The following is a 22,665-nucleotide window of genomic DNA, read 5'->3' on the forward strand; positions in this document are numbered from 1 at the left end:
AAACTGTATCTTTAAACGTCCAAGTCATCTATCCTATTTTGTTTTTGTTTTTTTAAACTGTAAAGTCTGCAACATTTCTCCATGAATTTGGATTTGAAGCGGGCTAAAAATTGTGCAGCAGGCTTTCAAACTCCTAATCCTAATTTAATAAACCTCCAGTCGTGTGGTTTCATCTGCAGCAAGGATAGTTGGCTCTGTCACAACCCTCTTTGTTGAACCAGGAACCTTCAAGCCCCCCCTCCCCCAAAAAATACAATACATTTAATGGAAGCTGCATCAATACTTTAAACTTCCACTTCTGTTTTAAACTGAACTACTTTTGCTTTTCATGCAATGATGGAGATTTGAGGTCTAAATGAGGAACCCTTGATTTATTGCCCAGCATGTATTTGTCACATAGCTGTAAAAATTCCTCACCACACACACCCATACACCCACACAAAAAAAACAACCTTTTTCCTGGTTTACGGCACGTGTTCTCAGAAGTATTTAGCTGATGATCGTGTACCTTCTGTCACAGAACTCAAGATGTTCCTGAGCTGTTGTTTGGTCCTTGTGGCTCTCATCCCCACAACCCTAAGCGTCAACCCTGGAGTACAGGCTGGGCTGACGGGAAAAGGCCTCGACTATGGTGAGCCTTGGAGCAAGTGTTTTCTTTCCTGATAAGAGCACTGATCTCATTATGTTTTCTGCTTTTTACCAGGAAGACAACTTGGCATGGGTATTGTGCAGCAGAAGCTCAAAACCATCAAAATCCCGGACATATCCGGGACAAAGAGGGTGAACCGCTTTCTCAAGGTCGACTACTCATTGTCAAGGTAAGGCAGGTTACTCAACATGCCTCAAAATTTAGTTGGAAACTGAGATATTCAGGGCTTTTCAAACAATCATTCTGTTTTTTTTTTTGTTTTTTTGTAGTATGCAAATAGTGAACGTGGGATTGCCACAGTCTGCGGTGGATCTGGTGCCAGGGACCGGGGTCAGACTGTCTATTAAAAATGCTTTCATCAGTATGCGTGGAAACTGGAGACTCAGGACCAAGATATTGTGAGTGATAATAGTGATAATTTCTCACAAATTTACTTTTTAAAACTGCATTCCCTGCTCCAGCTTTGACTTCCCTCTCCCTCTCCTAACAGAAGGACCAGCGGCTCCTTTGATCTAAGTGTGAACGGACTCACTATCGGCACAACTATCGTCATCAAGAGTGACGAGACGGGCCGACCAGCAGTCAGTAGTCTCAACTGCGCCGCCAGTGTAGGCAGCGTCAGCATCAAGTTCCACGGTAAAGCCAGGTAAGAAAAAATCTGCCCTATGTGAGTTTGATTTTCAGGTTTTGATTGTCATGCTTGACGTACTGCATGGTCCTCTAACTCCTCAACTTGCTGTTTGTTTCAGCTGGCTGTACAATATATTCAGTGAGCGCATTGAGAAACGTTTGCGTGACACCCTGCAAGAAAAGGTGATGACCTTATGCAGCTAACTCTTTGCTGACCACACACTCACTCACACTGCATCTTATTTTACCACAAGAAGTCTGGCTAAATGCAGCTCAGTTACTTTAACTTGATTAACACAGCATCAGTGCATTTACAAAAATGTATATAACTAAAATTGCGCACTTAAGAGGGATTAAAAAGCATTATAAACTAGCTGTACTATCAAAAAGTCCCCTTAATATACACCAGTCAGGCATAACATTATGACCACCTTCCTAATATTGTGTAGGTCTCGATTGTGCCTTCCGAGGGTGTCCTGTGGTGTCTGGCAAGAGGATGTTGTTAGTGGGGGCCTTTGAGGGGAGGGGCCTCTGTGGATCATCCCACAGATACTTGATCAGTTTGGGATCTAGTGAATTTGGAGGCCAGGTCAACACCTTGTGCTGTTCTTCATGTTTTTTTGAGTTGTTCCTAAAGCGTCTTTGTGTGTGTGCATCCTGCTGGGGATGGCTGCTGCCATCAAGGAGTGTTATTGCTATGGGGTGGGGGTGTCTGGTCTGGTCTAGGCGGGTGCTAAAGTGTCCTAAAGTTTCCCAGCAGAACATGGAATTGTCACAAGATAGTCAATGTTACTCACGTCTCCAGATAATATTATGGCTGATCGGTGTATAATAAATTATTAGATTCTACTTGTGAGCAGGGAAGAAAAGGAACCATGTTATCTGATCTACCAATTTGTAAGACTTTTGCCTGTAGCAAGCACAGTCATATAATGTCCCAGCCAGGAGGATGTAATGTAGTAAAGGGAGAATACTTTGGTTTAGTTGCAGCCTGTGGTGTCATTAAGCTTCTATTACGACATGGTCAGTGTTACTCACTTCTCTGTCTTATGTCTTCTCCTCACCAGTCATAATGTTATGGCCTATCGCTGTATTTGCAGCCTGTGGTGTCATTACGCTTCTATTAAAGTCAAGTTCTCTCTGGAGGCTGAAGAAATACATCATTTGTTCATTTCTTGTTGCAGATCTGCCATCTGGTGGGCGAAGCAGTAGTCGACTTAAACCCCCGGCTGAAAACTCTCAATGGTAAACGTGAAGTTTGTCAATCACTTTCCTGTTTCACTGATGTTGAACATATGAGTGACCCTCTACCTTACTGCAGTCATGGCCAAGGTGGACCAGTATGCAGAGATCGAGTATACCATGGTATCGCCGCCAGTCGTTTCAAAGTCTTCTATAGATCTGAGCTTGAAGGTGAAGGATTGTGAACAACTCTAACGATAGTTTTACTTTAAATGAAACTGTCGTAAAACAACCTTTCTCCATATTCATGTTTTCAGGGTGAATTTTACAACATTGGGAAGCATCAGGAGCCTCCGTTCTCCCCTACAGCCTTTTCCCTGCCGCCACAGAACAACAACATGTTGTACATCGCCGTGTCTGTCTTCACCGCCAACTCTGCAGCTTTTGTCTACACCAGAGCCGGAGCACTCAGCCTGGACATCACTGACGACATGGTATACTCCAACTCCATCCTACTGGTTCCTATTGACATCTACTTGTGTGACATCCCTCTGATCTGAAAATCTGTCTTGCTCTTTTGCAACAGATCCCACAAAGCTCTCTCTTCCGACTCAACACCAGAACATTTGGAGTCTTGATCCCACAGGTGACGACATATTTCAATGGTTTTGTGAAAAGAATAAACTTCCATTTTTGGAAATGTATCAAATACACAATCGTGTTTATGTTTTTCTAGATTGCCAATGAATTCCCAGGTCTGATGATGAAACTGATGGTGGAGACGGTGAAGACTCCCATCATCACTTTTAAACCAAACAATGTGACAGTTCAGACCACCACCACAGTGACGGCCTATGCTATCCAACCCAACGCCATGCTGTCCCCTCTTTTTGTCCTAAACTTGGTACGTTACATGTCTGATAAGATGAAAAAAAAAAGACCATCATGTTATTTGGGAAATAAACACTTGAACTCTGCAACACCTGTCTTGACAGGAGGCCAGTGTCAGCGCCAAGTTGTCTGTCAGTGGAATGAGGGTGGCTGGAGCTGTAACACTCAACGAGTGAGTTTCTTTCCAAAGTAAACTCAGAAGAGGTCTTTGTAAAGACGAATATTGTCTGATAATGTTGCCTAATTTGTGCAGGATAAATCTGACCCTGGCCACAAGTAATGTAGGAGAGTTTCAGGTGAGAGCTACATTCTAATACCAGTCACAACCTGTTAGCAACAACTCAGTCTAATAACCTTCATCTCAACCTACAGGTCACATCCCTCGATGACATCTTGCAATTGGTCGTCAAAGTCGTAGTGATACCCAAACTGAATGGTGAGTTTTTTAATGTTCACTACTCTAGAGATTACCCTGTGAGGCAGGCATAACATTATGACCACCTTCCCAAAGATTCTCAATGGAGTTAAGGTCTGGACTCTGTGGTGGCCAATCCATGTGTGAAAATGATGTCTCATGCTCCCTGAACCACTCTTTCACAATCTGAGCCCCATGAATCCTGGCATTGTCATCTTGGAATATGCCGGTGAACATCAGGGAAGAAAAAATCCATTGATGGAATAATTCAGGTAGTCAGCTGACCTCATTCTTTGGACACATAATGACCTGAGCAACTGCAGCAACCTCAGATCATAGCACTGCCCCCACAGGCTTGTACAGTAGACACTAGGCATGATGGGTGCATCACTTCATCTGCCTCTCTTCTTACCCTGATGCCCCCATCACTCTGGAACAGGGTAAATCTGGACTCATCAGATCACATGACCTTCTTCCATTGCTCCAGAGTCCAACCTTTATGCTCCCTAGCAAACTGAAGCATTTTTTTCCAGTTAGCCTCACTGATTAGTGGTTTTCTTAAGGCTACACAGCTGTTCAGTCCCAATCCCTTGAGTTCCCTTCACATTATACATGTGGAAATGCTCTTACTTGACAAATTCTGTGCTACTGTGACAAGTTAATTTCCCATACGTGGGATCAATAAACATGTCTTATCTTATCTTATCTTATCGTATCTTATCTATTAAACATAGCCCTGAGTTCCACTGTTGTTTTTCTTCCATTTGATTTCACCAAATGTTTAAGAGATCGCCAATCACGAACAATCAGGATTTTTTTACGACCACATTTCTTCCTCAAAGACGACGACGACGACGGTTCTCCACTATCCTTCCAGTTTTTAATAATGCGTTGGACAGTTCTGAACCTAGTTTTAGTAGTTTCTTCAATCTCCTTAGATGTTTTCTCTGCTTGATGCATGCCAATGATTTGACCCTTCTCAAACAGACTGACATCTTTTCCACGACCACAGGATGTGTCTTTAGACATGGTTGTTTAAGAAATGAGAAGCTACTCATTGCATCAGTTGGGGTTAAATTAAAATGCTGGTACACCTGATCAACTATTACTACTCATAGTACTTCGCTTATTATGTAAAATGCCTTCCAGTCTTGGCTGAAATGGAACCGATTCTCACCCCTCAATATTCTCTTGATTGGTTCATAGTTTATGTGCCCGTGACAGGTTTTTAAAAGCTGAATGTCGGAAGTGAGATAAATGTAGCAGGGAAAAGTACAATATTTCCCTTTCAAGTATAATGTCGTGTGTAAAACTGATACTAATCAATATTTTGTGAATACTCTGTGATTTACTGAGTCAGGGCAAATTACAAGTAACTGAAACCGAAGTCGGCGGTTCAGGGTTCTGCATTAAGTTCACGCAGAAACTACGGTGACAGTGCAGACCTGGCCAGACCCGAGCGCCGTAACTGATGTATACCTCCCTAGAAATGTAGCAACAGAGACTGCAAGAGCTGTGATTGGTCCACTTGGTTGTCCATTTCGGCAATTTTCGAATTGATTGTTTTGGATCAATAAAGATGGAACACATGGAGGAAAGGATAGCCGAGGAGGTTCAGAGATACAAACATTTGTACATCTCGTGTTCGGAGAAATTTTGGCCATTGTTGAAAGTGAAGCAGGAAGTGTAAACAAAAATGAACCTGACTGGCAAAAAAGACACAGCACCAACAAGCATTTGGGTGGTGATGTTACAGAGTCAGACTGACGAACTCACAAGTAATATTGGCTTGCACTGGCGTAAGCTACGTACGTAGGTTACGTCGTCTTGGTCCCACAGTACTTTAAAAGAGCCTTTCTTGGTCCTTTTCACAGATTACAGTATTGATTCAAATTAGAAGGTTAACTTTTGCACTATGTCTCTGTAATTTAATATCTCCTATTATCGATACTGTATTTTTATGTTTCTTTCTTGTCATTGTAAACTCACCGATTGTGTGATTTAGTGAATGTAAATCTTTTTATCTGTTTATTTTATATAATGAAACACACACACTTAGAACTGCTACTATTATCACTATGCTATATGCTACATTGGAGTTTTGAGACTAGACGAAATGTAAATTTTTGTGAATTTTTTGCTTCACAGCTAAACTTGCTAAGGGATACCCACTTCCTGCCATCGGAGGGATGAAGCTTGTGAACACCCAGCTTCAGGTCCTGAAGGTCAGAGACTTAATAAAACCATAATAATGCAAGTGTTTGGCTAATATCTAATGTGACATTAAGACTTGATGAACTCAACTCCTATTCTCTTTTCTCTAGGACTACATGCTGATTGGGACAGATGTTCAGTTCACAGGTTGAACTGCATTCTTAAAAACTTAGGATTCTTTTCTGCACTGGGACAGGAGCTACAGCAACCAAATAAACATTGCTCAGATCAGATCTGCAGTTTACATTTAGATCTTTTTATTTTTATTTTTTTTTTAAATAACTTTTGCATTTTTATACAGACAGATTTTTTTTAAATGTCAACTGCGTCTAGTTTTTCTACAGATGAACCGTGTACGAGGACAACAGGGCTACTGTAGTCCTGTCATAACAGGAGACATCCTGCAGGACGAGCTGTGCTGCTGTCACCACATTCTTTTTTTATTTTATTTTTTTTTATAAATAACATGCTTCTTCCAAAGCAGATCACAGCACTTTCTGCTGCTGACTTCGGATAAATTCTCTCCCCAAGTTTCGGACTTTGTGGCTCACGGAGCGATTCTGCGAATGTGCTGACCTGTGACGTTTTCACTGCAGTTTGAAGCGTCCCGTAAAAAAATTGCCTTGGCATCGATCAGACAGCATTGATTCAAACAAAACACATCAGTCGTGACCGTTTACGTCCGCCACACGGACAGGTTTTTAGTAACTTCGGTAGTTATACACATAAATACACATATTTGGTGTCGATAGCACATCACAGACGTCTGGTTTGCTTAGATGAGCAACACCCCCGTGTGTTTTCATAGTCAGCCACAGAAGGAAGACATATGCTAGCTTTAAAAACAAATACAAGTCAGTCTGATGTCGCGTCACCTGTGTCGGTCAATGGCATGTTGACAGAGTTGTGTCTGACACCACGTGTTCATCAAGCCGGTGCATAGTCTCCAGAGTCTCACAGTGCGTCACTGAACCTCTCAGGGAGCTATGACTGAGGGCTCGACCTCTCAGGCTCTGGGAGCTGGCCGACAGTATCTACACCGGACACACAAGACATCGAGAAATGATCAATGATTAAATACAGAAGTCTGTGAGAGAAGCATGTGATGATGATGATAATTGTTACTAATGATACGAAACCTGTTTTTAATGTTAATGTAATCTTGGCCCCTTGATGTCATGGTTGATGTGTCACAACTAGACAAGGGGCTTCACGTGAATCTATTAAAGTGTACCAACATCTCAACATCTGGAATGGAGTTTTTATTTTGCCTATAGATGCACCCAAAGAGGTTTTTATTTATTCCAAACTTATGAAAAGCAGAATGAACTGTAGTACAATAGTACTACTTAATAATTTATATGATAACACATCAAGTGATGCTCGTCTTGCTACGTACACTAAAAGGATCCCTTGAACCAAGTCTTCCCTGTTAAGTGATTGTTTTATAACATTAGTTATTACATTTGAGTGCTGGATAGAACAGAATAACACTCAAAACCTCTAATAATCCATCCTCAGGACTCTGAAGGTGTTTTCAGACCCCTTTCTGTACAAGATTGTTGCTTGGACGTATGTGGCATCACCTTTTTGATACCTAGACTAACCCAGAAAACAAAAATAAACACAAAACTATGTCATAGGAAAACCAAAAAATTTAAGTTCTTATACCAAGAAGTTAACTGAAACGCAGTTTAAACAACAAGTGTGACATTTTATACTTGGAGGAAAAATAAGCTTGACGTTGCTTCCCAGTAGAAAAACTGTGACGCCGTTTCCGAAGGACCATAAACAGATTTTTTGATATTAAATAAATGTATATCTGCTAATAATGTTAGTCATAAAGGCCATTTTTTTAAATGTGGACCTGCATGTGTCTGTGTTTGCGTGACCCATATCCTACCTTCACCAGCACATAGTCTCCAGCACCGATCGGAGCAGATGTGGATTGTGCACGCTGAACAGCAGCATCCTCTCTGGGGAAAATCACTTTCATGTTGCCATCAGTTCTCCCACACAGATCCGCAGCAGATCTTTTACTTTCCTGCGTAAAAATGGAAACCGGGTTATAGAAATCATTAATGCACAAGTAGTGGTGTGGCACAACTGCGTACACAAGCTACCTGTGCAATGTCTTAATTTCTACTGAATGTAAATCAAGTTCCAACCTCCCTTGTTTCACAGCAGGGTGTTGAGTTTATAGTACAACAGATGATTAGTCTAATAACGCAGGTTAATTAGTCAAAGTGTGTGCACGAAGTACTCACCCCCTCCACCAGGACAAGCTGCGTGCTGCCAATCAGAGCGCCGTTGACCCTCGCGGCTTCTTCTCTGAATACGCCGATGCACTCCACCAGCCTCCGTTGCTTCACGTCCGCGGGCACGTCGTCTTGCAGCCGATGGAAGGCGTTGGTTTTCTGAACGAGATGACAGGAAAGAGACAGTTAAAATGAAATGAATGATTTAGAAAAACAAATAAGTCCGAGGACCGTTTGGATTTCTCTCTAAAACGCAAGAATGGTGCAACAAGCTCACCTTTCGCATGCTGTAGGCAAAGAGGAATCCCACATTGTAGCCCACCTCTCTGATTAGAGACAAGGTCTGCTGATGGTCGTCCTCGGTTTCGCCACAGAAGCCCGAGATGAAGTCACTGCTGAGACTCACGTCTGACACGTAAACAGAAATGATGTTAAAGAAGCGAGAGTGAAGGGAATTCAAGTCATTTTTAAAACAAACCCCCAAAATAAAAATAAATAAATAAATTAAAAATGCTACATGTGAATTTTAAGTTTGAGGAGAAACTCAAACTTCTTACATAAGTAACTTTTAACCAACATGCTGACTGAACCACCAGACACAAGGTCAATGAGTTTATCTGTGGTGTCTTTTATGTTGTACAGCAGGGGTGTCAAACATGCGGCCCACAGGCCAAAACTGTCCCGCCAGAGCGTCCAATCGGGCCCGCAGCATGAATTTGCAAACTGCGAAAATAACATATAAGACTTTTCAATAAAAAATAACAGCTATTCCTTTTTCTTCCACTTGGGGTCGCACAGTTTTAGTAAGAGTTGCAGACGACAACACAACACCGACACCCAGATCTAAACTGTAGATGGCAGCAATGCGCTGAAATCACACGTATTTTTCTAATGGAATTTCAGGTTGGTCATAAAATGTTTTGTAAAAGGATAGTTCAGCAAATGTAAACATTGTCATGAATTACTTCTTTGTGCTAAAATAAAGGGGAAACAGCTGGAGCTGTCTTTATTTGTGGGTCATTATGTTACTGGTCTGGCCCGGCTGAAACCAAATTGGGCTGTGTGCGGCCCCTGAACTAAAATAGGTCTGACGCCCCTGTTGTACAGGCTGAGTTGAGGACAACTTTGGGAATTAATTTAAATTAATTCATCCAGAACTAATAGATTAAAAAACAGGTTCTACCCTCAAGTTGTCAGAACCCTTACACTTTCAACCCCCATACTTATTCCCTAGTCCACCTACACTCACACATTTGCACTATTGCACTAATGATGCTATTCCGCACTGTACTAACTACATTAATTTATGCACTACTAAGTATTTTTATTGTATATATTGTATTTTATTGTGTATAGCTGTTATATTCTTATTTTTATTGCTTCCAAATCAAAACTGCTAAACTGTATTTCACTGTTTTTCCCTGGACGATGACAATAAAACGTCTTATTCTTTACAACATACAAGTGAAAGATGCATAGCTGGGACTTCACAATTTTATAAAGTCAGGTAAATGTTTAAAGATATTAATTGTAGAGTTACCAACAGGCAGGTGACAATTTAAATTATTATCCCACCTGGGATAATTCGCTTAATGTTCTCCACAAGATCGAGATAGGCCTCTCTGGTGTAGCTTTAGGGAAAAGACACATAATTAGGACGGTTATTGACAATTTCAAGAGATTTTACAAACTGAATTTCAAAAAATAAAAAAATAAAATGAAGAAAACGTAGTGATCCCTCACCCACGGCGCATTGCTTTTAGGACCTGGTTGCTTCCACTCTGGGCCGGGAGGTGGATCTGCTTGCAGATGTTCCCTCGCTCCGCAACCAGATGCAAAACCTAAACAGGAAGCATCAGTGAATTAAGTCAAATGAAAACGTGGCAGGGTTTGATGAAACCTAAGCACGGACACATTGGACTGAGAGCGAGCATGAGAATGTGTGCAGAAGTAGAAGTATTGTGTACTTCATCAGGAAAATCCTTGGGATGTGGAGAGGTGAATCTGATCCTCATGTCAGGATCGATGAGTGACACTTGGTCCAGCAGGTCAGAGAAGCGCAGACCTCCCTGTTTTGTTTTGTAGATGGTGTTGAAGCCCCGGCTGAGCTTGGTCTGGTCCGAGCCACAGAACTGTTCTTGTGACGTGTCCCTGTAGCTGTTCACGTTCTGACCCAGCAACGTCACCTCCTTCACCCCCTGACAAACCACCAAACACACACACACACACATACAGGCTCGTCATTATGAACGCAGCACGTCATCAACTAATAACACCGTCAGACTCATTGTGAACGATTTAAAAGAAAAGGATCAAGTTGAGAAAAGCAACAGCACCAGAAATGCTGTCTTATTTCATTTCATACACTCTTTGTTTTTGCCAAGACACAGCGCACACATTAACACAATGAATCACAAATGGGGATCACATCTGGAGAGCTGTCTGAGGTTTTAATGCCAGGTGTGAACACACGTACCTAAAGCTGGTCACTTGCGATTGCATAAACTAGGACAGATGTAAATGCAAGGTCTGAGCAGGGACGTGCACAGACACATTACATGTCTACTCATTTTAAACAAGCGACTGAAAGTGTTGAGATGATAATTTACCTGGTCAGAGAGCATACGAACTTCCTCAAGGATGGAGCTGACGGGTCGACTCCTCTCTCTCCCTCGGGTGAAGGGAACAATGCAGTAACTGCACATGTTGTCGCAGCCCCGCATGATGGACCTACGACCACATAAGACAAACACATATTCAGCACGATATAAAAGACACAGGATTTATGGAGGGGGTACAAAAAGCGTACTGAAATAAAACAACATACACAAAAGCACTGTGTCCCTGAGGAGCATGGTGGACGGGCATGATGTCAGCGTAGGTCTCCTCTAAAGACAGCAGCACGTTGCTTGCTTGTTGACCTCCGTCAGCTACAGTCAAGAGACGGGGAAGGTCTCGGTACGCGTCGGGACCGGCCAGGACATCCACCAGCTTCTCCCGCTCCAGAAGCTCCGTCTTCAGCCTCTCTGCCATGCAGCCTGGACAGACACGCACCATTCACATATCCTGATAAGCACTGGGCAAAAACAGTCAAATGTGTGAACACTGACGAGCTCACTTACCTAAAATCCCAATTTTCATCGGTGTGGGCGTCTTCAGTCGTTTCCTCTTCATGGCTGTCAGTTGTTGTAGCCTGTTCCAAATAGTTTGTTCGGCCTTTTCTCTGTTAAGAAATAATTAAGTTGTTTGCATTGCTTTGCAACCAAAAACAACATAATGTGACATTTTTAAACCCCTTCTCTTACCTTATTGAACACGTTACCAGGAGGACAACATCTGCCTGCAAGCACAAAAGTCTCTTAATGTGCATCTTATTCATGTTGGTGCTCCTCTATCCATATAACTGCACCTTATTTATCCTTCCTATGTAGATAGTGTTTATTTACTTCTGTCTATATTTCTTGTACACGTGCATGTCATTATCATTTCTTTATTTTGTTTAATTTGTTGAACTTTTTGCTGTATTACTTTTTTACTGCTGGCTGCAAGTACAAAAATACATTTCACTGTGCATTGTACTACGTACAACTGTGCATGTGACAAATAAAACCTTATCTTATCTTATCTTTCTTACACCTATTCTTGTTTTTACTGGTTTTCAAGAGTGTTTTTATTTTTATTGTGTGCAACTGAGCTTCTGTGACTCAATAAAGCCTCTGTGCAGGTCAGCTGTACCTCATTTAGATGAACCGTGCGTAGATATCCCTTCTTCTGCAGGATGGACCAGGCGATCTCTGTGTCGTTTACATTCATCTGACATCCGTAGGTTTCAAAGTACACTGCAATGAGGCGAAAACATTCATCTAGCACCATCTCAACACAATCCAAGGCGTCTTTGCAGGTGGCTTCTGGTCACGCAGACAAACCTTTCCGTGAGTTCCCCATCTCCAAGCCTTCAGGGAGGTAACTGAGATGCTCTGAGGGGTCTCCATGTGCAGGACGGGTCTCGTTAACTGAAGCTCCTTTGATGAAATCCTGAAAACTTGGCCCAGAGGATATCTGACTCTTGAACTTGTCCACAGTAGTCCTCTTGTCTCTCGTAGTGACCGTGGTTTTAGCTACTTTAGAACAATATCTGGGTCGAATACACCTGATAGGTATGAAGTGTTGGGGAATGGTAAACAGAGGCTTTAAAGTCCTTAGGTACTCCATGCTTAGCTAGCTACAAGAGGAAAGACTTTCTCGTTTCCTGTAGCTTTAAATTAATAAATATATATAGAGCTTGTAAGCTAGTGAGCTACTTTTAAAGCTATTTAATTGCTGACATTTAGTCACTACTCTTACTAACCGAATAAACTTCAAATGCTAGCCATGTTGAGTAAATGTCATTCAAACGTCGATGTCACGCTGAGCCAAAGATGTCTTGACATCAAGAGGACTACCTACCGCCCTCTTCCAAGTATTTAACATAACACAAAACAAATTAAAAAGCCCCGGCTGAGCTTGATAAAAATATGACAATGCAATTTTTGGAGACTGTGGGTAAATAAAACTCGACGTAATATCAGTGACTGTACTAATATAGCTGTCAAAAAGAAGATTTGCGTTTTTAAAAATGGTCCGAATTCATCCACCGACGCGTAAAACACAGGTAAATAGGTAAAAAGTCTTATTGCTTGTTAGTTTCGTTAAATTGTAAAGTCAGAGTCAAAAACTATATTCAACTACATCGTCTCATTCGACGAAAATAAATAAATAAACAAATAAACGACAAGAAACCCGTGAATCCTCTTGCATTCGTTGATGTCCGTTAGTCAAAAATGCCCCCCGTCCGTCCGTTCAACTTCGCGGTCCGTCTTGAAAACCGCCTGATTTAAAACAACGTTCCGCACGGCAGCTTTCTAAATAGAAAATAAACATTAAAATACTATTACTGTATTAAAACAAATGCATATTAATATACATAATTATGTTAATATTAAATAATATATAGCCCCGTCGAATTCAACCTCAGGAAGAGTGATAAGGAGTGATGAATTAAAATTAAAACAAAAAACGTTTATAAATGTATTAAACTGTTATTAATGTAAGGTACTAATGCCTTTTAATCAGAGTAAACAGTTCACACGTACTCAGCCTGTAGTCCTGTAATAAATTATTGTGAGTTGAACATAATGTAAACTTTTTAGAGAGCTGCTTATTCACGTGGATTGTGGTTTAATTTGACCCTTTTTTCACATTTTCTATCCAATAATGAATCTCCCAAAGGAACCTTTCTCTGTAGGACAGAATCATTTGCCATTAAGGTCTATAAGCTTTCATATTTCCTTGACTGATATCTCACTTTTGATTCAGTAAGTGATTAGTCTTTGACTAAACAACAGCTGTCAAACATACGGCCCGTGGGCCAAAAGTGTCCCACCAGAGCGTCTAATCTGGCCCCGGGGTGAATTTTCAAAAATTACACTGAAGAAACATTGGGGAAGGCAGAGCAGAGTGTCTGAACTGCAAAATGAAAGTGATATTTTAAATAACATTTAAACTAGCTGTTCCCCCACATACCTGCACAAGGACATTTATACTGTTTGGTTCTGTGTTTGCTTGTGTGGATTTGATTGCAGTGTTTTGTTCATTTGTTTGCACGATTAAAGTTTTTTTGAAATATTAATACCTCCCACCTTCCAAAGACATGCTCATTAGGTTCATTGGTGATTCTAAATTGGCCGTAGGTGTGTGTGTGAGTGTGAATGGTTGTCTGTCTCTCTGTGTTGTCCCTGCGATACTGGCGACCTGTCCAGGGTGGACCCAGCCTTTCGCCCAATGCCAGCTGGGATGGGCTCCAACAGACCCCTGCGACCCTTCACAGTAATTAGCGGGTACAGAAGATGAATGAATGAATGAATGAATGAATGAAATATTTTAAAAAAAGTAACGCTTTGTAGCAGAATAACTGCACAAAATGAGACTAATATTAGGCCTCTTATAAAAACATTGAATGCTAAAGGGCTTATCAACACATAAACCATATTTATTTGTGAGTTTAACTGCATGAAGTCATTTTCAAATAATGAAAATTATATATGGATACTCTTGGATGCTTAATTATCATTCATTCATAAATAGTTTGAAGCCTTTTTGCATGGAGTTTGCATATTCTCCCTGTTCGACTCTCCAGAGGACGAGCGTAACCGCAATACAGTGAACAGTGAATAGGGAGAATATGAGAATATGCAAACTCCATGCAAAAAGGCCTCAGTCAGCTGATGGATTCAAACCCTGAACCTTCTTGCTGTGAGGCATCAGTGCTAACCACCACACTACTGTGTCGCCCTTAATTATCAAGAATTAAACCCTGCGGGTTAATGTATAGCATGCCAATTTATTCCTATTACTGCTAACCTTAGATCTCCTGCTTTATAAAAGTTAAGTGCTCTTAGGTATAATAAGTAATTGACCTGAACTATTTTTAGGTGTGTCCGCCTGTTGTGACACACAGGGCTGCTCCCAGTTCATTTTCTATTATCATGTCATAACAGGTTTTATTAATAAAACACTGTGGAGAACAGAGGCGTGCCAACAAAACGAAAGGAGGCAAATGTTTTCTTATGCAGGTTTGCCTCCTTTCGTTTTGTTAACAGTGTAGTTTACAGAGCATGTCTTATGGCTAACACAAGCACAGCTGTATTCTGTCAAGAGGCTTGCAAACAGTTTGATTCTTGTTGCTAGGTAAGTCCCCTCTCTCTACATTCATCAGGTGATAGTATTGTTCTTTTTTTTTAAACTGTAAAGTCTGCAGCATTTCTCCATGGATTCAGAATTAAAGCATGGTAAAAAATTGTGGAGCAGGCTTTCGAACTCCTAACTCTAATTTATTAAACCTCCAGTCATGTGGTTTCATCTGCAGCAACGGCAGTTGGCTCTGTCACAACCCTCTCTGTTGAACCAGGAACCTTCCAGCCCAGTGGCACAAAAAAAAAAACCAATACATTTAAGGGAAGTTGCCCCAATACTTTAAACTTCCACTTCCGTTTTAAACTGCACTAACTTTGCTTTTGATGCTATAATAGAGATTTGAGATCTAAATGAGGAAGACTTGATTTACTGCCTTGCATGCATTTGTCACAGAGCTGTAAAAATCCCCACCACACACAAAAAAAAACCCTATTTCCTGGTTTACAGCACGTGTTCACGGAAGTGTTTCGCTGATGATCGTGTACTTTCTGTCACAGAACCCAAGATGTTCCTGAGCTGTTGTTTGGTCCTTGTGGCTCTCATCCCCACAACCCTAAGCGTCAACCCTGGAGTACGGGCCGCACTGACGGGAAAAGGCCTCGACTATGGTGAGCCTTGGAGCAAGTGTTTTCTTTCCTGTGAAGAGCACTGATCTCATCATGTTTTCTGCTTCTACCAGGAAGACAACTTGGCTTGGATATCGTGCAGCAGAAGCTCAAAACCATCAAAATCCCGGACATATCCGGGACAGAGAGGGTGTTCCCCATATGCAAGGTCAAGTACACTTTGTCAAGGTAAGGCAGGTTACTCAAATATTTATTGGAAACTGGGATATTCAGCGCTTTTACAATCATTTTGTTTTTTGTATTTTTGTAGTATGCAAATAGTGAACGTAGGATTGCCACAGTCTGCAGTGGATCTGGTGCCAGGGACCGGGGTCAAACTGTCTATTAGCAATGCTTTCATCATTTTGCATGGAAACTGGAGAGTAAAGTACCTGCAAATAATGTGAGTGATAACAGATCTCTCACAAATTTACTTTTTTAAACTGCATTCCCCGCTCCAGCTTTGACTTCCCTCTCCCTCTCCTAACAGAAAGGACAGCGGCTCCTTTGATCTAAATGTGAACGGAGTCACCATCAGCACAACTATCGCCATCAAGAGTGACGAGACGGGGCGACCAACAGTCAGTAGTCTCAACTGCGCCGCCAGTGTAGGCAGCACAAGCATTAATTTCCATGGTGGAGCCAGGTAAGGAAAAATCCGGCCTATGTGAGTTTGATTTTCAGGTTTTGATTGTCATGCTTGACGTACTGCATGGTCCTCTGACTCCTCAACTTGCTGTTTGTTTCAGCTGGCTGTACAACCTCTTCAGAATATTCATTAATAAGGCTTTGCGTAATGCCCTTCAGAAACAGGTGACGGCCTTTTGCAGCTGACTCTTTGCTGACCACACACTCACTCACATTGCATCTTATTTTACCACAAGAAGTCTGGCTAAATGCAGCTCAAAGCTCCTGACTTGGACATCATGTTTCATGAATTACTTTAACTTGATTAACACAGCATCAGTGCATTTACAAAAATGTACATCACTAAAAGTCCAGTACTGAAGAGGGATTAAAAATCATTTTAAACTAGCTGTACTTTAAGTACAGGTCTTCTGAAGGTGTTATGTGGTGTCTGGCAACAGAATGTTGATTGATTGATAGATTTATTATCCCAAACTGGAAAATTTCACCGTTGCAGTAGCAACACTGTCACTGGCTGTAATGCTGTTCCCCCAGGAGACCACAGCAGTGAAAAGATTTATGGCTGGTAAAAGATTTCCAGCATCTTGCTGCACACACTGAAGGACATCAGCTTCCTCAGGAAATAGAGTCTGCTGCAGCCCTCTTGTTCACAGCTGTACTGTTGGCTGTTGGTCCTCCAGTTCAGTCTGCTGTCGATGGTCACTCCCAGGTATTTGTAGTCCTCCACCACCTCCACATGCCTACCAAGGATGCTGAGGGGCAGAGGAGCTGTTCCCTTCCTCCTGAAATCAATCACCATCTCTTTGGTCTTGTCCGCGTTACGCAGCAGGTGATTCCTTCCAGCCTACTTCACAAATCTGTCCACCAGCCCTTTATACTCTGTATAAACTGTTTGCCGAGTCAGAAAATTTCTGTAAGTGACATGACATGACTGAGTTGTGGTGAAAGTCAGTGGTGTATAAGGTGAACAGGGACGGAGAAAGCACGGTGCCTTGTGGGGCTCACACCACTCACCACCACATCAAACAGAACACGAGCCAAACAAATGAACTGTGGCCTGTCTGTCAGGTAGTCAGTGATGCAGGAGACAGCGGACGCGCCAACATCCATCGACCACAGTTTCTCACTCAGCAACAAAGGCTGGATGGTGTTTAAGGCACTGGAGAAATCAAAGAATGTGATTCTCACCGAGCTTCCAACACCATCCAAGTGTGAGTGAGTGAGGTGGGCCTCAGGTGGGCCAATACCAACCTCTCCAGTACCTTCATCACATGGGATGTAAGGGCAACTGGACGGTGATCACTGAGGCCAGTAGAAGACGACTTTGTGGGCACATGAACTAGTACTCTCTAGAGTACCTCTTCCAGAGAAGAGGTACCCTCTCCAGGCCGAGGCCCAGATTGAAGAAATGCTGGAGAACAGCAGACGACTGGCTGGCATAGGTCCTCAGTATACTGGGGCTGATGCCAGGGTGAGGTGTAGTGAGCGGTGTTCCCATGGTCTGATCCTGAGGGCTCGCCACAGGGGGATGAGTAGGGGACGTGAGATGCGGGAGCATTGGATGCAGTGGGGAGGTGTTGGGGAATGGGGTAGAAGAGACAGGAGTCTGAGAGCTAAATCTGTTGAAGACGGTTTTAAGCTCGTTCGCAATCTCCATGTTACATTCAGACAACCTGCCTCTCCCCCCACAGCCCGTGATATCCTTCATTTCCTTCCTCATCCCTCATGATATTCTGCTGGAGTCTGGCCTCCAGCTTCCTCCTGTAGGAGTCTTTGCACTCACTCAGCTTGTCCCGCAGTTGGTGATGTACCTTCCTTAGCTCCTCCTTGTCTCCAGACCCAAAGGCTCTCCTGGCCTTTGGGTCCTATGGGTTGACGGAGGGTCCTCTGTGGATCATCCCACAGATACTTGATCAGTTTGGGATCTAGTGAATTCGGAGGCCAGGTCAACACCTTGTGCTGTTCTTCATATTTTTTGAGTTGTTCCTAAAGCGTTTTAAATTTTAAATCACTAAATTATTAGTTGCGGCTGATGAGCATGAAAGAAAAGGATCCATGTTATCTGGTCTAACAATTTATAAGACTTTCTAAGACAAGCTTTTAGGATCCGAAATTAAAACCCTCAAGAGGCTACCACATGCTTCATTTCCCCATGCTTGTATCTAGCACAGTCATATAACATCCCAACCAGAAGGATGTAATATAGTAAAGGGTTGGTTTAGTTGCAGCCTGTGGTGTCATATTCTTCTATTAAAGTCAAGTTCTCTCTGGAGGCTGAAGAAATACATCATTTGTTCATTTCTTGTTGCAGATCTGCCATCTGGTGGACGAAGCAGTATCCGACTTAAACCCCGGGCTGAAAACTCTCAATGGTAAACGTGAAGTTTGTCAATCATTATCCTGTTTCACTGATGTTGAACATATGAGTGACCCTCTACCTTACTGCAGTCATGGCCAAGGTGGACCAGTATGCAGAGATCGAGTATACCATGGTATCGCCGCCAGTCGTTTCAAAGTCTTCTATAGATCTGAGCTTGAAGGTGAAGGATTGTGAACAGCTCTAATGATAGTGTTACTTTAACTGAAACTGTCACATCAACCTTTCTCCATATTCATGTTTTCAGGGTGAATTTTACAACATCGGGAAGCATCAGGAGCCTCCGTTCTCCCCCACAGCCTTTTCCCTGCCGCCACAGACCAACAACATGTTGTACATCGGCGTGTCTGCCTTCACCGCCAACTCTGCAGCATTTGTCTACAACAGAGCCGGAGCACTCATCCTGGACATCACTGACGACGTGGTATACTCCAACTCCATCCTACTGGTTCCTATTGACATCTACTTGCGTGACATCCCTCTGATCTGAAAATCTGTCTTGCTCTTTTGCAACAGATCCCACAAAGCTCTCCCTTCCGACTCAACACCAGAACATTTGAAGACTTTATCCCACAGGTGACGACATATTTCACTGGTTTCGTGAAAAGAATAAACTTCCATTTTTGAAAATTTGTCAAATGCCCATCTGTGCTTGATTTCTTTTTTTCTAGATTGCCAAGGAATTCCCGGATCTGATGATGAAACTGACAGTGAAGATGGTTGAGACTCCCATCATCACTTTTAAACCAAACAATGTGACAGTTCAGACCACCACCACAGTGGCGGCCTTTGCTATCCAACCCAACGCCACGCTGTCCCCTCTTTTTGTCCTAAACTTGGTACGTTACACATCTGATAGCATGAAAAAAAAAGCCATCATGTTATTTGGGAAATAAACACTTGAACTCTGCAACACCTGTCTTGACAGGAGGCCAGTGTCAGCGCCAAGTTGTTTATCAGTGGAATGAGGCTGGCTGGAGCTGTAACAGTCAACAAGTGAGTTATTTTCCAAAATAAACTCAGAAGAGGTCTTTGTAAAGATGAATATTGTCTGATAATGTTGCCTAATTTGCGCAGGATAAATCTGACCCTGGCCACAACTTATGTAGGAGAGTTTCAGGTGAGAGCTACGTTCTAATACCAGTTACAACCTGTTAGCAACAACTCAGTCTAATAACCTTCATCTCAACCTACAGGTCATATCCCTCAATGACATCTTGCGAATGGTCGTCGATCTCATTGTGATACCCAAACTGAATGGTGAGTTTTTAAATGTTCACTTTTGTACTCTAGACGTTACCTTGAGAGGCAGGCATAACATTATGACCAACTTCCTAATATTGTGTAGGTCTCCCTTGTGCCTCCAAAACAGTTGTGACTCATCAGAGAATGGACATGGGCCTTCTGAGGGTGTCCTGTGGTGTCTGGCAACAGGATGTTGTTAGTGGGGGGGTCTTTGAGGGGAGGGGCCTCTGTGGATCATCCCACAGATACTTGATCAGTTTGGGATCTAGTGAATTTTGAGGCCAGGTCAACACCTTGTGCTGTTCTTCATGTTTTTTTTAGTTGTTCCTAAAGTGTTTTTGTGTGTGTGTCTGTGTCAGGCTGCATCCTGCTGGGGATGGCTGCTGCCATCAAGGAGTGTCATTGCTATGGGGTGGGGGGGTGCCTGGTCTGGTCTAGGTGGGTGCTACATGTCTAAGTAACATCCACACCAATGAATGCCAGGTCCAGAAGTTTCCCAGCAGAACATTGAATTGTCACAAGATGTTATTTACTTTTCTTGAAATAGTTCATATTTGGCTGTGTGCACACACACACACAGCTATTTTTCTCAAAAATGAAACATTAATATTGCAGAATGAATGACTATTGTGTCATGGCTGTGAGATTAAAAAATGTGGTGGTAGTCAATGGGACACTTTTCTCCGCTAATGACTCAAGAGGATAGTAAATTTTAAATCTGATGCTACACAAAAACTAATGATGCAACAAGTCAATATTTTAGATAATCTTGGTAATATCTGAGACTGATTTGGAATTTAAGTTTCTATAGCACTTTTTTGGAAGTGGACATTTTTGTCTTCAACGACTGAAGAGGGTAGTAAACTAAACTGATGCCTGAGGATTAAACTACTATTATTATCACTATGCTATTTGCTGCACTAGAGGTTTGAGACTAGATGAAACATAAATTTGTGAAATTTTCGCTTCATAGTTGAACTTGCTAAGGGATACCCACTTCCTACCATTGGAGGGATGAAGCTTGTGAACACCCAGCTTCGGGTCCTGGAGGTCAGAGACTTAATAAAACCATAATATTGCAAGTTTTTGATTAATTACAGTTCTTACATTTTAGGGATATTAATGACATTAAGGCTTGATGAACAGAACTCCTAATCTTAATGTTTTTCTCTAGGACTACATGCTGATCGGGACAGATGTTCAGTTCACAGGCTGTATGAGTGAAGAATCCCAGGGTTCTTTTCTGCACAGGGACATGAAGACACCATCATGGCTAGAGTACTGTAACAGCAACTAAATGAATATTACTTTGATGTGCAGTTTGCATTAAGATCATTTATTTATTTATTTTTAAATAAATTTTGCATTTTTATACAGACATAGATTTTCTTTAATTGTCAACTGTGTCTAGTTTTTCTACAGATGAACCGTGTACGAGGGCAACAGGGCTACTGCAGTCCTGTCATAACAGGAGACATCCTGCAGGACGAGCTTTGCTGCTGTCACCACATTCTTTTTAAATAACATGCTTGTTCCAAAGCAGATCACAGCACTTTCTGCTGCTGACTTCAGATAAATTCTCTCCCCAAGTTTCGGACTTTGTGGCTCACGGAGCGATTCTGCGAATGTGCTGACCTGTGACGTTTTCACTGCAGTTTGGAGCGTCCCGTAAAACAAAATTGCCTTGGCATCGTCCAGAATATTTTTTTAGTAACTTCGGTAGTTATACATATAAATACACATATTTGGTGTCGATAGCACATCACAGACGTCCGGTTTATTTAGATGAGCAACGCCCCCGTGTGTTTTCATAATCAGCCACAGAAGGAAGACATATGCTAGCTTTAAAAACAAATACAAGTCAGTCTGATGTCGTGTCACCTGTGTCGGTCAATGGCATGTTGACAGAGTTGTGTCTGACACCACGTGTTCATCAAGCTGGTGCATAGTCTCCAGAGTCTCACAGTGCGTCACTGAACCTCTGAGGGAGCTATGACTGAGGGCTCGACCTCTCAGACTCTGGGAGCTGGCCGACAGTATCTACACCGGACACACAAGACATCGAGAAATGATCAATGATTAAATACAGAAGTCTGTGAGAGAAGCATGTGATGATGATGATGATTGTTACTAATGATATGAAACCTGTTTTTAATGTTAATGTCTTGGCCCCTTGATGTCACGGTTGATGTGTCAGAACTAGACACAGGGCTTTACGTGATTCTACTAAAGTGTACCAACATCTCAACATCTGGAACGGAGTTTTTATTTTGAGAAAGTCTATACATGCTGACAAAGAGGTTTTGTATTTGTTTCAAAGTGAATGAACTGTATTTGGTATTTAAAGTAGACTTTTGGTTGTCGACAATAGTACTACTTATTAATTTATATGATAACACACATGTGATGCTAGTTTTTCCAACATTCACATTTGCTACGTACACTAAAAGAATCTCTTGAACCAAGTCTTCAATGTCGAGAGTTGTCAGCGTAGGTCTCCTCTAAAGAAAGCGGCACGTTTCTTGCTTGTTGACCTCCGTCAGCTACAGATCAACCGTGCGTAGATATCCCTTCTTCTGCAGGATGGACCAGGCAATCTCTGTGTCGTTTACATTCATCCTACATCCGTAGGTTTCAAAATACACTGCAATGAGGCAAAGACATTCATCCAGCACCATCCCAACACAATCCAAGGTGTCTTTGCAGGTGGCTTCTGGTCACGCAGACAAACCTTTCCGGGAGTTCCCCATCTCCAAGCCTTTAGGGAGGTAACTGAGATGCTCTGAGGGGTCTCCATGTGCAGGACGGGTCCTGTTAAC

At 42.1% G+C, this 22,665-nt stretch overlaps 3 protein-coding genes across 4 annotated transcripts; 2 read left to right on the forward strand and 1 right to left on the reverse strand.

Annotated features, from left to right (window-relative positions):
• LOC311486523 (bactericidal permeability-increasing protein-like) lies at nucleotides 1–6,133 on the forward strand (the record flags this gene model as incomplete). Its single annotated transcript, XM_084542397.1, has 15 exons — nucleotides 1–631; nucleotides 704–818; nucleotides 919–1,047; nucleotides 1,140–1,295; nucleotides 1,399–1,462; nucleotides 2,464–2,524; nucleotides 2,601–2,692; nucleotides 2,779–2,955; nucleotides 3,048–3,107; nucleotides 3,198–3,365; nucleotides 3,457–3,524; nucleotides 3,606–3,648; nucleotides 3,725–3,788; nucleotides 5,916–5,992; nucleotides 6,092–6,133. The coding sequence occupies exons 1-15, from the start codon at nucleotides 529–531 to the stop codon at nucleotides 6,131–6,133; spliced, it is 1,419 nt and encodes a 472-aa protein (XP_084398523.1). The 5' UTR covers nucleotides 1–528.
• cdk5rap1 (CDK5 regulatory subunit associated protein 1) lies at nucleotides 5,843–12,691 on the reverse strand. Its single transcript, XM_084542392.1, has 13 exons — nucleotides 12,166–12,691; nucleotides 11,975–12,078; nucleotides 11,545–11,579; nucleotides 11,362–11,462; nucleotides 11,067–11,277; nucleotides 10,849–10,969; nucleotides 10,207–10,437; nucleotides 9,983–10,080; nucleotides 9,815–9,870; nucleotides 8,517–8,647; nucleotides 8,249–8,398; nucleotides 7,885–8,025; nucleotides 5,843–7,015 (listed from the first exon to the last, which is right to left on the reverse strand). The coding sequence occupies exons 1-13, from the start codon at nucleotides 12,449–12,451 to the stop codon at nucleotides 6,866–6,868; spliced, it is 1,815 nt and encodes a 604-aa protein (XP_084398518.1). The 5' UTR covers nucleotides 12,452–12,691; the 3' UTR covers nucleotides 5,843–6,865.
• Nucleotides 12,692–14,871: 2,180 nt separating this feature from the next.
• Nucleotides 14,872–21,218, forward strand: LOC311486522 (bactericidal permeability-increasing protein-like). Of its 2 annotated transcripts, none has more exons than XM_084542395.1 (16): nucleotides 14,872–14,965; nucleotides 15,144–15,579; nucleotides 15,651–15,765; nucleotides 15,848–15,979; nucleotides 16,067–16,222; nucleotides 16,326–16,389; nucleotides 18,536–18,596; nucleotides 18,673–18,764; nucleotides 18,849–19,025; nucleotides 19,118–19,177; nucleotides 19,273–19,440; nucleotides 19,530–19,597; nucleotides 19,679–19,721; nucleotides 19,798–19,861; nucleotides 20,820–20,896; nucleotides 21,021–21,218. In XM_084542395.1, the coding sequence occupies exons 2-16, from the start codon at nucleotides 15,477–15,479 to the stop codon at nucleotides 21,141–21,143; spliced, it is 1,503 nt and encodes a 500-aa protein (XP_084398521.1). In that variant the 5' UTR covers nucleotides 14,872–14,965; nucleotides 15,144–15,476; the 3' UTR covers nucleotides 21,144–21,218. The 2 variants fall into 2 exon arrangements, with proteins under 2 accessions (XP_084398521.1, XP_084398522.1); XM_084542396.1 differs by having other exon boundaries at nucleotides 15,469–15,579.
• Nucleotides 21,219–22,665: the final 1,447 nt, after the last annotated feature.

The sequence above is a fragment of the Chelon labrosus genome (genome assembly GCF_963514085.1).
Source record: "Chelon labrosus genome assembly, chromosome: 4".
Lineage (NCBI taxonomy): Eukaryota > Metazoa > Chordata > Actinopteri > Mugiliformes > Mugilidae > Chelon > Chelon labrosus.

What these genes read in the sequence shown, in the direction of transcription:
- cdk5rap1 (XM_084542392.1), bottom strand. Translation starts at nt 12,451, where the DNA reads ATGGAGTACCTAAGGACTTTAAAGCCTCTGTTTACCATTCCCCAACAC. An exon ending in GATGAAAATTGGGATTTTAG is followed by an intron (nt 11,278 to 11,361) that starts GTAAGTGAGCTC and finishes GTGTCTGTCCAG; the next exon opens with GCTGCATGGCAGAGAGGCTG. An exon ending in TTCGTATGCTCTCTGACCAG is followed by an intron (nt 10,438 to 10,848) that starts GTAAATTATCAT and finishes GTGGTTTGTCAG; the next exon opens with GGGGTGAAGGAGGTGACGTT.
- LOC311486522 (XM_084542395.1), top strand. Translation starts at nt 15,477, where the DNA reads ATGTTCCTGAGCTGTTGTTTGGTCCTTGTGGCTCTCATCCCCACAACC. An exon ending in CTTATGTAGGAGAGTTTCAG is followed by an intron (nt 19,722 to 19,797) that starts GTGAGAGCTACG and finishes CTCAACCTACAG; the next exon opens with GTCATATCCCTCAATGACAT. An exon ending in CCCAGCTTCGGGTCCTGGAG is followed by an intron (nt 20,897 to 21,020) that starts GTCAGAGACTTA and finishes GTTTTTCTCTAG; the next exon opens with GACTACATGCTGATCGGGAC.